The sequence below is a fragment of the Cetorhinus maximus genome, chromosome 14, assembly GCF_964194155.1.
Source record: "Cetorhinus maximus chromosome 14, sCetMax3.hap1.1, whole genome shotgun sequence".
NCBI classification, from domain to species: Eukaryota; Metazoa; Chordata; class Chondrichthyes; order Lamniformes; family Cetorhinidae; genus Cetorhinus; species Cetorhinus maximus.
The window spans coordinates 108,440,806-108,454,805 of NC_135892.1; the positions used below are offsets into that span (position 1 = coordinate 108,440,806).

The window sequence follows — 14,000 nt, forward strand, 5'->3', positions numbered from 1 at the left end:
GAGCTAAGACATTGGTGTTGGAGTGGAGTAACATATGGACCCCTGAGGGTGTCCTTCCCTAAGGAACATTAGTGAGCCATGTTGGGCTTGTAAGAACAATCCCACAGCTTTATCATCACTTATATTGGTGCCAACTTTTATTTCCATTTTTAAAAAAAAACTGAATACAGATTCCCACACTGGGATTTGGACCAGGATACGTTAGCATTTCACTCCTAAGATCAGGTGATTCATCCTCCCGAACTGATAGGTGCCCAGAAGTGCGGAGGAAAAGCAAGATTTGCATGAGCTCTTTGGTGGGGAGGGGGCGAGATTTTCCCCTTAAGTTACATAATTTAATTGGGAAAGATGTAAGTGAATTAGGAAAAGGTATCTCTGAGGAGGGAAGACACTTCTGAGATCTGGGCGTGGGGAAGGCATGCAGGTAAACTACATTTTGTTGATAGATTTAAATCAAAGTTGGAGTTTGAAAATGGGAAGTTAGTAGGGGAGTGGTCACTCACACTTTACCACACTGAGAGGCAGAAACAACACTACGTCTCTTAGTAGAGAAGTGGATAAATAGTGGAAGCAGATGAAGGTCCAGGGTTATGGGGGGAGCCCAATGAGTGGATCAAATTAGTTAGCTCTTTCAAAGAGCCAGCAGTGGCTTGATGGGCTGAATGGCCTCCTCCTATGCTGTAAAATTCAATTACAATCCAGGGATAAACCTCTGCTTTGAAAAGCCACACATTTTTTTTTTAAATGAAGTGTTCTGTAGTTATTGCTGCAATAAATACCAGTTTATTGTCCACAGATGCCTTGTTCCTGTGCTCTCTGTTGCAGCTGTTTGACTCTCTGCTGCAGATATTTCAGCTCTGGCTCTGCTGTTCTGGCTCTCTGCTCCGGATGTCCTAACTCCGAAACAAAAAATCGCCGGGAAAAACTCAGCCGGTTCAGACAGCATCTGTGGAGAGGAAGACAAGAGTTAATGTTTCCAGTTCCCCGTACGACCCTTTAACCAGAGCACTTGATCTCCACCAGCCCCAACTCCGACTCTGTTTGATCTTTGACTTCCCTGCTCCAGATTGTCCTCTAACTCCGGCTCTACCGCGGATGTTGCAACTTTGACTCCCAGCTCCAGATGTTGGGACTCTGAATCTGTGGCGGATATTTTTTTCCCTGCGCTTGATCTCTCCTGCTGCAGATGTGTGATTTTTTTCTTTCTCTCTCTCTCTCGTTCCTTCTCTGATTTCTCTCTGCAATCATCCCCCCCACACCCCCTTAATTTATATTTTATTTAAACACAGCTGTACCTTGAGTGTCCTGCCATCCATTCTTAATTAGCACATCTTCTTAGATAATATCACCACCTTCAAACTCTTTCGAGTTATCAACAGTCACAGATTGCAACTCTTTCGAGTACAATCACAGTTCTTGGTTTTTTTTTCGGGAGTGGGACATGAACCCACAACCCTCTGATTCAAAGGCGAGGGTGCTATGAACTGAGCCACAGCTGACACCTCTATCACCACCTTCAACACCTCTTTGATCCTTTTGTCTGTGACATCTTTTGATTCTCTGCTCCTATCACTGCTTGCTTATCCCTACAACCACCCCACCCTCAACTTCTCTCTCTCTCCCCTCAGCTTAAACCAGCTTATATTTCACCCCTCTCCTAACTATACTTAGTTCTGCTGAAGGGTCGTGAGGACTCGAAACTGCTGCCAGACCTGCTGAGTTTTTGCAGGTAATTCTGTTTTTGTTTTATTATTTTATTCTGCGTCCCCATGTGCTCCGGTTCCAGGGTTTCCAGCGGATGTCAGGGATTGCAGTCTGCTGTGTTGTATACTCACCCACTCGGACCTGGCAATGAGAGAGAGTGAGAGTCTGGCAGCGGCTGGTGCGCTTGAACCCGGACACAGGGACAAGATGAGGTGCCCAGCGCTTGAGGACAGAGCATCAGCGCATTAAACAGCTCTGCAGCGGGGGGGTGACTGGGTCTCAGACATCGCCTTTAATTCGCCTGCAAACCCCACCTCTTCTCATTGCATTTATCATTTCCCCCCATCCCTTAAACAGGGAGAGGTGTCTTCGGCCTGTTTAAACCCCCCCTGGATGACTGTCCGCTTGCAGATAACGCCAGGTAACATCGCAAGTTGATTTTTCGCCCCGTTTGCAATCAGCCCATTTCATTCTGCCCAGATCCCCACTCCCCCCCCAACACTCCGTCTCCCAGTTTGGTGCCATCATGATGGATGAAATTTTGAAGAGGATTTCCAAGGAAGCTTCGGGGAACAAGTACAAGGCGATAAGGGATGCGTGCAACTTGGCATGTGGTAAGAACCAATCTCTCTCTCTCTCTCCCCACCCACCTCTCAGACATATTTATTATCACTTAAAGCGTATTCTTGTGTGTTCACAAGGTGTCTTTAGATAGAGAGAGAGAGACAGAGAGAGAAAAAAACAAGCTGGGGGTTTGGAATTTGCAGGGCAGTCCAGAGAGGGCTTTTTAAGACACTTTGAATGTAAAGAAGGGAAGCCCAGAGGTGGTGTGACTGTTGTCTGGTTTTTAGTTCTGGGTGGGTTTTAATCGCAGAGTCATCCAGCACCGATGGAGGCCATTCAGCCCCTCATTGCCTGTGCCAGCTCTCTGAAAGAGCTATTCAGCCAATCCCACTCTCTCAAAAACCCTGATTCCCCCCCACCCCATTAATTTTCAAGTATATTTTGAAAGTCACTATTGGATCTCCCTATATCATCCCAGATCAAGACTGCTTATTTAAGAAAGGGTATAAATCCATTAGAAGTAGTTCAGAGAAGGTTCACGTGACAGATACCTGGGATGGGGTGGGGGGTTATCGTATGGGGACATGTTGGGCCTGTATCCATTAGAGTTTAGAAGAGTGAGAGGTGATCTGATTGAAACCTATAAGATCCTGAGGGGACTGGGCAGGGTGGATGCTGAAAGGGTGTTTCCCCTTGTGGGAGAGACTAGAACTAGGGAACACAGTTTAACAATAAGGAGTCTCCCACTTAAGACAAAGAAGAGGAGATTTTTTTCTCTCTTAGAGTGTCGTGAATCTTCCCCAGAGAGCAGTGGAGGCTGGGTCAATGCATATTTTTAAGGCAGAGGTAGATAGATTATTGACTAACAAGGGAATCAAAGGTTGTCAGGGATAAGTGGAATGTGGAGTTGAGGCCACAATCAGATCAGCCATGATCTTATTGAATGGGGGGGGCAGGCTCGAGGGGCCGAATGGCCTACTCCTGCTCCTAATTTGAATGTTTGTATAACTTGCTGTGTAAAAAAAAATGTCCTTATCTCCCATCAACACCCCCGCCCCACCCGCCCCAACCACCACCACTGCCCCTCCTTCCAGTTGCTTTTACCAATTATCTTAAATCCGTGTCCTCCACTAACTAACTTTCCTGACATTGGAGACTGATCAGCATCCTTCATAATTTTGAACACCACTATGAAATCTCCCCTTAACCTTCTCTGCCGTAAGGAGAACAATTAAGTTTTCTAGTCTCTCTAGGTGACTGAAGTCCTGGTACCTATCCTGTAAATCTCCTCCGCTCCCTGACCGAGTCCTTCCCATCTTTCTGAAAATGTGGTGCCCAGACTTGGGCCCGATACTCCAGCTGAGGCCTAATTTATAAAGCTTTAGCATAACTCCTTTACTTCTGTACTCTCCACTTCTGTGAAACCGTGAATCCCATTTTGTTTTTTTTTAACAGCCCTATCAACGTAATCCTTCATTTGATTCTAGGAGTTGGATGGGAAGTTATCTGTGGTTGTAGTGGTGCAATGTGGTTAGATAGATAAATGCAAAGCATAGCATGGTGCTGAGATAGATAGTGTGTAAGGGCCCTAGGTAGACCTGTGCTTTTAAAAAATTCTTTCATAGGCGTTGGTGCCACTGGCTGGGTCAGCATTTATTGCCCATCCCTAATTGCCCTTGAGGGGGTGTTGGTGAGCTGCTGCCTTGAACCGCTGCAGCCCCTGTGGTTAGTTTTCTGTAGCAGACTTGGCACAACTGAACAGCTGGCTAGGCCATCTCAGAGGGCATTTAAGAGTCAACTATCTTGCTGTGGGCCTGGAGTCAGGTGTAGGCCAGACCAGGTGAGGATGGCAGATTTCCTTCCCTAAAGGATGCAGAAATCTGTATTGAGGTGTGTTGGGGGTGGGGTGGAGGTGGAGTGGGGCAGGTGGTAGTGGTTACAGTGCCATGATCAGTCATGGTAGGTCTGGGCTACAGAGAGGAATGTCCAGCCTCAGTTGCCACCCAGTCCCACTGCTCTGGAAAGTGCACGCATGGGGCTTTCAAGGCCAGGATAGCAATGCGATGCCCCTTATGGTCAAATCGCCACTCTCCCGTCGTCAGAGTTCAGATGTGAAGGACGGACTTTTGGGCAAGGAACCACAATGTGGCTAGTGGTCCTGAGCAGATTGATCGCAGAGTGAGTCAAGAGAGGAGGAAAGCAAAAAAACCGATAAAACTCACGTGTAAGACGTGAATAAATGTGATCAGTAAGATTGTGTCGCAATGTATGTCACAGCTCCTGTGTTGTTGCTGCAGTGTCCAGTCTATAATGGAGGTTAATTTGGAGCAGCATGTTCCCTGATGTGAAAATTCTCAAACAGAATGATTTCAGTAACAACATTAATTTGAGTGAGCCAACCTTTCAGTTTTAACATGGCATTGACACAGTTCTCCTCCCGAGGGCCTCATCTCAATTATTATATATCTTTCTAATAAGCCGGACCAAGTAGTTTACAAACTGTTGCCAACGTGATAGTATTATTGCAAAGTGGTTTTAATACCTACTCGTGTTTTGCAATAGAACGGGAGGGGAGCCTCTGCTGTAAACGCTATTACACGGGTGTTCCCCTGCCCCATTCTCTGGTGAGGTTTTGTTTGAATAAAACCCTGCCAGTCTCCACAGCATGTTTCCACCACAGAAGAACAGGCAGGATCATGGATTCCGAATCCCAGTAAAGATCCTGTAACCTCAGGCAATATAAATTTCATTTATTCAGTCACTGTAACTCAGGTTCCAAGGAGGAACAGCATGTTTTATATATCGCATGTAAGTCCATTGGCTTTCACAGAAAAATGGAACATGGCCCCATCTCTTCTCCCATGCTCTTCCTTAGTCACTTTTTTCCAATGTCTCTTTCTCTTGCTCAGTATCAAATTGTTGTTTGATAACTCTCCTGAACACATGAAATAGGAGCAGGAGCAGACCACCCAGCCCATCGAGCCCGCTCTGCCATTCAGCACGATCATGGCTGACCTTAGGCTTCAACTCCACTTTCCCAACCGCTCCCCATATCCCTTAATTCCCTGAGAGGCCAAAAACCTGTCTGCCCCAGCTTTGAATGTGTTCAATGATGGAGCATCGGCAACCCTCTGGGACAGAGAATTCCAAAGATTCACAACCCTTTGAGTGACGTAATTTCTCCTCATCGCAGTCCTGAATGATTGGCCCCTTATCCAGAGAATGTGCCCCAGTGTCTTAGATTCCCTGTGAAGCACCTTGGATGGTTTGTAAATGTGCTGCTTAAATGTTGTAGCAGTGGATCTAACGGCCCCAGGAACTTGCCGTCTTTATAACCCACTGTTAATGTGACTTTCCTTTAAAGCAAATTACCCCCAGGCCTTGGTTTGCGTGACCTTGACACCCATGCTGTGAAGGGTGAGCAGCTGGGTTCTCATAGCCCAGTGCCCACATGCCAGGAGATGCTGGGATCCAAATGTAGCCCTACCTACCGACATAAACATCCTATCTCTATAGGCCTCTGGGTAATGCACTTAATCAACTTCGAACCATACAAGGAAAGCCAGGGGGGAGAAAATGTCATTTGGCTTATTGGATACTGTCCTCCTGGCCCAGTCAGTTATGTAGATTGATTGGAGAAGCAAGGGTTCCTCCCCTTTAGAGAAGAGAAGATGAAAAAGAGATTGGATAGAGGTGTTCAAAATCACGAGGGGTCTACACGGAGTAGGCGGGGGGAAGGGTTGAGAGGCAGTGGACACTGATTTAAGGCCATTGGCAAAAGAGCTAAAGGTGACATGGCGAAAACCTTTCTTACGCAGTAAATGGGATGCACTGCCTGAGAGTGTGGTGGAGGCAGGGTCAGTTGTGGCTTTCAAAAGGTAATTAGAATTCTGAAGAGAATAAAATTTGCAGGGCTTTGGGGAAAAGGCAGGGCAATGGTACCAGCTGAGTAGCTCCTATAGAGAGCTGGCACAGATGTGATGTGCCAAATGGCCTCCTTCTGTCCTGTAACCATTCTATAATTTAACCTGGTGTCCAAGTGACTTTTGAGCACCCGTGTCTCCAGTACCCCTTCTCTGGAAGAATAATCTGTACATTTCTCACCCATTGCATGAAGCAGCGCCACATTGCAGGGAACTTGTCAGCCAATTAAAAGAGACAGTGTCTGTCTGAGATGCAGCGGCTTAAGGCAAAGGTAGCTACCACCCTCTCAGGGCAACTAGAAATGGGCAGGAAATGCCAGTGGCGCCCATAACATGAGAGCGAATTTTAAAAACAGAAGATGCTCCATCAAGTTTTTAAAAAAAAAAATGATTGTGTTTATCAGCAGCAAGATGTAAACACCTCCTCACATCGCTCGAAGGTTTAACTGTCACCGGGAAAGCGTTGCACAGTTTTCCATCTCTAATTTCCTTCTTCCATTTGTCAGAAACGTATGTGTCTGATGCGGAGATCGGATAGGCAGTGGCAGGAGGATTGGCCCCAGGGGGAACTGATGCCATCTGTCCCTCTACTCGACTGGAGACAGGACATGCTGAGCCGCAGGCAACTGCTGTCACTCACTGTCTTAGAAAGAAAGACTTGCATTTGTATAGCGTCTTTCATGACCTTAAGATGCCCCAAAAGCGCTTGGCAGTCAATGAAGTTGAAATTTGAGGGAAATTTGGTGGCGTCGTGGTAATGATGCTGGGCGAGTAATCCAGGTGCCCAGGCAATGCTCTGGGTTCAAATCCACCCCCCATGTTGGCATTTAAATTCGAAAAAAATGTTTTTTTAAAACCTGGAATATGAAGCTAGCCTCAGTAATGGTGACCATGAAACTATCACCGATTGTTGTAAAAACCCATCTGGTTCCCTTTCGGGAAGGAACTCTACCATCCTTACCTGGTCAGGCCTGCGTCTGACTGCAGACCCACAGCAACGTGGTTGACTCTTAACTGCCCCTCTGACATGACCGAACAAACCACCCAATTCAGGGGCAGTCAGGGATGGGCTACAAATGCTGGCCTTGCCAGCGACGCCCACATCCCGCGAAAGAATAAAAAAGAGCAAAAAGCACTGTTGACGTGCGGTCACTGTTGTAATGTAAGAAAAAGTGGCAACCGATTTGTGCACAGCAAGATCCCGCAAGCAGCAACCTGATGATGAACAGATAATCCAATTTTTCAGTGATGTTGGGCGAGGGAGAAATGTTAGCCATGGTACCAGGGATATCTCCCCTGCTCTTCTTGGGAATACTACTGTGGGATCTTTTACATCCACCTGAGAGGGCAGATGGGGCCTTGGTTTAATGTCTTGTCCATCTCCGAGACAGTAGGAGGGCCCAGCTGGGTTGGTTGGTGGCCAATCCCTTTGGCCACGAGAAAGGGAAAGATGGAACTGTTTTTGGAAGTGTAGAGGGGAGAGTGTGGTGGTGGGGGGTGGGGGGGGGGGTGGTGGGGGAATGGGGGGCAGGGGGTACATTGGAGGGAAAGGAGGGTAAGAGGAGCTTGAATAATGGAGTTAGCGAAGTAGAAATGCAATCTAACTGCTCTGCGAAGGCAAACTAAAATACAAGAGCCTCCTGGGGATGATGCAGACATTAGTGAGTCATCTTTGCTACTGAGCAAACGTCAGCAGACATTCATCCAACTGCAGCCGCTGGGTTCCCAGCAACTGGCTCCAGCTCCTGCTCTGTTACCATAGAAACCAGGTATTACCAACGCCACACTTGTAGAATTATAGGCAATTAGGTCTGCCCTTATATAACTCAGGAAAGATGTTGTTCCATGGATAGGGGTGAGCGCAGCACTAAAAAATATAGACAACCGCCCCTATTAAAAATATATTTACTTGTCAATGTTCCTCCCAACAACAACTTGCATTTATGTAGCGCCTTTAACGTAATGAAATTCCCCAAAATGCTCCGCAGGAGCATTATAAAATAAAATTTGACTTCGAGCCATGTAAAAAGATATTGGGGATGATGACCAAGAACTTGGTCAAGGAGGTAGATTTTCAGGAACGTCTTAAAGGAGGAAAGTGAGGTAAAGAGGTGGAGAGTTGTATGGAGGGAGATCCAGAGCTTAAGGACCCCAGCAACTGATGGTGGAGCAATTAAAACTGGGGGTGCCAGAATTCGGGGAGCACAGATATCTCAGAGGGTTGGGGGACTGGAGGAGTTTGCAGAGCCGGGGAGGGACGAGGCCATGGAGAGATTTGAAACCAAGGGAGAGAATCTTAAAACCGAGATGGCGCTTAACCGGGAGCTGGGTCAGGGAGCACGGTCGGTGATAGGCGAACGGGATTTGGTGCGAGTTAGGATACGGACAGCGGAGTTCTGGGTGACCTCAAGGGCGCTGAAGGCGCTGTCGGTTGAAGGGTTTGGTTCCCCGATGCCCTCCACTTTGTAAGAGAGGCATTCATTTCCAGTGGACCATGTGACTATGGGAGCATCATTAGTTCAGCCAAATCTTACTCCTACCTGACGTAGCGGTAATGTTACTGGTCTAGTGACCTGGAGGCCCAGGTGACGCTCTGGGGACAGGGGTTCAAATCCCCACTGCGGCAGCTGGTGGGATTTAAATTCAATTAATAAAACTCCGGAATTGAAAGCTGGCCTCGGTCGTGGTGACCATGGCAACTATCATCGATCGCTGTAAAAACCCATTTGGTTCACTAATGCCCTTTAGGAAAGAAAATCTTGTTATCCTTACCTGGTCTGGCCTACACATGACTCCAGACCCACAGCAACGTGGCTGACTCTTAACTGCCCTCTGCAATGGCCGGGCAAGTTCAGGGGCAATTAGGGCTGGGCAACAAATGCTGGGCCTTGTCAGCGACGCCCATATTGCATGAAAGAATATAATTTATTTGTTTTTAAAAAGCCCACACAGCTTCAGCTCAGTCATGATCATGGACTGATTGATTAGATTTCACTCCGTCCCGTTCCTCTGGGGACCTTGTACCTTGCTGGCTGCTGCACAGAATGACATCGGTTAGCAAAGTGCAGCCTAGAGAATTAAACCCGTGAGCTGCTTGCTGAGCCACGATGATGGGCAGTGGGGGAGGTTGGGTGAGGGGTGCGGGGGTAGGGGGGAAGGTGGGGGGTGGGCGGTGGGGGTGGGGTGGTGGGGGGTGCAGGGGGGTGCAGGGGGGGTGGGGTGGTGTATGGAGGGGGAAGGTTCTTGTATATTGTTGAGTCTCCTGCATATGTCGCCTCACCCTGCCTTGTCCCCACTTCCATAATTGAGTTCGAAATTTGGAATCCATTGTGCAGCGAAAGAGCCGGGAGGAAGGTGAGGAGGTTTTTTTTGTTGTAATAATGCAGCGAGTTGTTGTGATCTGGAATGCAGTGCCTGAAAGGGCGGGGGAAGGAGTTTCGATCCTGATTTTCGAAAGACGAATCGGATAAATGCTGGGAGCAGGAAAACATTTGAAAGGCTTTTGGGGAAAGGGCAGGGGGGTGGGGTGGGGGGAAATGGGATTTATTTGATAGCTCTTACAAAGAGCTGGCACAGGCACAGTGGGCCAAATGGCCTCCTCCCTGTGTGTATGATTGTACGACCCTTCGGTCTCGTGGTTGGAAAGAGCAGGTCAGGCACAGGACCTGTGTTTGGGAGAAAGAGAATGTGATTAGCTGTCCAGAGGTTGTGCAAGGCGCTATATAAATGCAAGGTGATTCATCTTTTTTAAAGATATACTTTATTTATAAAATTTGTAAAAATACCGTATAGAATAGTTCAAATTTGACATTACAGAAAATGCAATATAGTTCAATTTCTTCACTGCACCGTATGGCTCTCTGAGGTGCCTTGCTACACTTACAATTACAGGTTATATTTGCAATATGCATTTCATGTTAAACACACAGTCCAAAGTGTTTGACACCAATTCCAGCCCCTCAGTGTACTATGGCAGGTGGGACTTTAACTCAATTTGACATTATGTGCTGTATCAGGGGAGAGCAAACTTGACCCTTGTGAAGGGCAGTGCATATCAACAACATAATGGTCACTCTTACTTACGTCCATCTTGTGCACACACAGCACTAGAGTAACGTTCATAGAATCATACACCACAGAGGTGACCATTCAGCCCGTCAGGGGGACATGATTGAGGTGTATAAAATTATGAGGAGCATAGATAGAATAGACAGGGAGGAACTTCTCCCCTTGGTGGAGGGATCAATAACCAGGGGGCATAGATTTAAGGTAAGGGGAAGGAGGTTTAGAGGGGATGTGAGGATGAATTTTTTCACCTGGAGGGTGGTGGGAATCTGGAACTCACTGCCTGAAAGGGTGGTAGAGGCAGAAACCCTCATAACATTGGAGAAGTATTTGGATGTGCACTTGCGATGTAATGGCACACAAGGCTATGGGCCTAGTGCTGGAAAATGGGATTAGAATAGCTAGGCACTTGTTTGACTGGCGCAGACTCGATGGGCCGAAGGGCCTTTGTCTGTGCTGTAGACCTCTATGACTCTATCATGCCTGAGCTAGCTCTTTGGAAGGGCTATTTGACTAATTCCACTCCTTGAGCGCTAGCCACACACACACACCACACACTTTCCCCAATAACCTGCTTACGTTCCATTTTTGAAGCATGTATTTAACTTCCTTTTGGAAGTTACCAATGAATCAGCTTCCTCCACCTCCATTAGTGCATTCTAAATCATAACAACATCCTATATTGTAGTTCTTTGAAGGAGGCTAGTACAGGCACGATGGGCCGAATCATCTCCTGTGCTGTATCATTGTATGATTCTGAGATTCTGTCCTGCCACAGGGTCAATAAATGTGTCTTGAGATTCACCAGAGAGTGGTGAATCTATGGAATTCATTGCCACAGAAGGCTGTGGAGGCCAGGTCATTGAGTGTATTTAAGACCGAGATAGATAGGTTCTTGATTGGTAAGGGGATCAAAGGTTACGGGGAGAAGGCGGGAGAATGGGGTTGAGAAACTTATCAGCCATGATTGAATGGCGGAGCAGACTCGATGGGCCAAATGGCCTAATTTCTGCTCTTATGTCTTATGATCCCTTATGGTCTTTACACGATCAGCCACCAGGAGATCCTCTAACAGGTAAATCCCATGTATTTTCATGAAGAATCAGACCTACTTTCAGTTCTATTGCTCTCTGTCGGTCATGAAGTCAGGTCACCCGAAGTGAAGGACGTCAGTGATGAGGGGAGGTTGGAAAAGTTAGGACCGTTCTCCTCGGAAGAGAGACAGCTAAGAGGCGACTTAATGGAAGCTTTCAGGATAAGCTGCCCCAATTTTAATAACTCCCCCTTTGGTGCTGTGCCTTCAGTTGCCTAGGCTGCAAACTCTGGAATATCTTCCTTACAACTCACTGCCTCTCTACCTCGCTTTCCTGCTTCAAGACACTCCTTAAAATCTACATCCTTGACCAAGCTTTGATCATCTGGCCTAATCTCTCTTCATGTGGCTCAGTGTCAAATTTTGATCTCTAAAGCTGCTGTGAAGCAGCCTCGGGACATTTTTAATCACATTAAAGGCGCTACATAAATTCAAGTAGTTGTTGTTGCTGATAGAGCTTTCTACAGACTAGATAGCGAAAAAGCCATTCCCTCTGGCAAGTGGATCAATAACCAGAGGTGATTGATTTAAAATCATTGGCGAAAGATCTAAAAGGGGAATTTTATTTTCACTCAGAGACGCCAGATCAGGATCGTGAATAGAAGGGAAACCAAATCCGTAAATAATTTTAAAATGGAATTGAGCAGGTTCTTGAAGGATGAGGAACTTGCAGGGTTCCAGACAAAATGCGAGGGCGTGAGGTTAAACACGATAGCTGCATCAAGGAGCCAGCATTGGCGTGATGGGCTGAATGACCTCCTTCTGTGGCTGTAGATTTCTATGATTCTATGACTAACAGCTCTTACTCTAGTGCAGGGGTTGGAAACCTTTCTTTTACCTGAAGGGCCTTTTTAAAACAAATTGCCTAAAATTTAAAGTTGGGAACCAAAAGAAGGAAATATGGCATTTCTGAACCAAATTCTTGGCAAATTGCCAAGTGTCTCTGGTATCCTGCAGAATGGCATATATATTAACCAAAATGGAAGCAATTAGTTTAAGTATCAATAGAAAAAAAGGCCAACTCAGAATTAACATGTTTTTTGATGACTTTTTTTTACCAGACTTTTGTCAGTAAAGTCATCTCTAAAACAAACTTGAACTTAAGACACATAACATGAAGACAATTTTTTTTTGCCTATTGGTTCTGGTGATAACCTATCATCTCAGCTATATTGGAACCAATAATGGTTGCAAACATAAAACCTGTTTCTTGAATGAAAGGTATTATCGATAATGGTTGCAAACATAAAACCTGTTTCTTGAATGAAAGGTATTATCGATAACCACAGTGTAGCTATATCAATTGGACAGGTTTATTTAGGGCACAGTGATGTTACCCAATAATGATTATTTGAAACTGTAAAGTGCAGCATAAATGATTGTCTCAGAAACGTAGAAAATAGGAGCAGGAGGAGGTCATTTGGTCCTTCGAGCCTGCTCCACCATTCAACACGATCCTCCATCAAAACGTCGCACTCCTGCACCCTCGCCATACCCCTTTACGCATTTAGAGTCTAGAACTGTATCTGTTTCCTTCTTAAGTATATTCAGTGACTTGGCCTCTACAGCGCTCAGTGGTAGAGAATTCCACAGGTTCACCACCCTCTGAGTGAAGAAGTTTCTCCTCATCTCAGTCCTAAATAGTCTACCCCATATCCTGAGACTGTGACCCCTTGTTCTAGACCCCCCTAGCCAGAGGAAACATCATCCCTGCATCCAGTCTGTCCATCCCTGTCAGGATTTTATATGTTTCAATGAGATCCCCTCTCATTCTTCTAAACTCCAGTGAACACAGGACTAGTCAATCCAATCTCTCCGCATACGACAATCCTGCCATCCCGGGAATCAGTCTGGTGAACCTTTGCTGCACTCCCTCTATGGCAAGTATATCTTTCTTAGGTAAGGAGACCAAAACTGCACACAATACTCCAAGTGTGGTCTCACCAAGGCCCTGTACAGCTGTAGTAAGACATCCTTGCTCCTGTACTCAAGTCCTCTCGCAATGAAGGCCAGCATACCATTTGCCTTCTTAACTGCTTGCTGTATCTGCATGCTTGCTTTCAGTGATTGGTGTACAAGGACACCCAGGTCCCTTTGTACATCAACATTTTCCAATCTATCACCATTTAAATAATACTCTGCCATTCTGTTTTTCCTACTGAAGTGGATAACTTCACACTTATCCACGTTATACTGCATCTGCCATGTATTTGCTCACTCACTCAACCTGTCTAAATCGCCTTGAAGCCTCTTAACACCCTTCTCATTGCTCACATTCCCACCAAGTTTCATGTCATTAGCACACTTGGAAATATTGCATTTGGTTCCCTCATCCAAATTATTGATAAATACTGTGAACAACTGGGGCCCAAGTACTGATCCCTGCGGCACTCCACTAGTCACTGCCTGCCACTCCAAAAAAAGACCCATTTATACCTACTCTCTGTTTCTTGCCTGTTAACCAATTCTCAATCCACGCCAATATAATCCTATGTGCTTTAATTTTATACACTAACCTCTAATGTGGGACTATATCAAAAGCTTTCTGAAAATCCAAATACACCACATCCACTGGTTCTCCCTTATCTATTCTGCTAGTTACGCCCTCAAAAAACTCCAGTAGGTTTGTCAAACATGATTTCCCTTCATAA

At 46.1% G+C, this 14,000-nt stretch overlaps 1 protein-coding gene across 2 annotated transcripts in view; it reads left to right on the forward strand.

Annotated features, from left to right (window-relative positions):
• Nucleotides 1-2,204: 2,204 nt before the first annotated feature.
• arfgef3 (ARFGEF family member 3) overlaps nucleotides 2,205-14,000 on the forward strand; it is a 140,757-nt gene continuing 128,961 nt past the window's right edge. For both annotated transcript variants that reach the window (XM_078557463.1, XM_078557464.1), the window contains exon 1: nucleotides 2,205-2,318. In XM_078557463.1, the coding sequence (XP_078413589.1) occupies nucleotides 2,231-2,318 (88 nt within the window). In that variant the 5' untranslated portion in view covers nucleotides 2,205-2,230. The remainder of the gene's footprint in view (nucleotides 2,319-14,000) is intronic.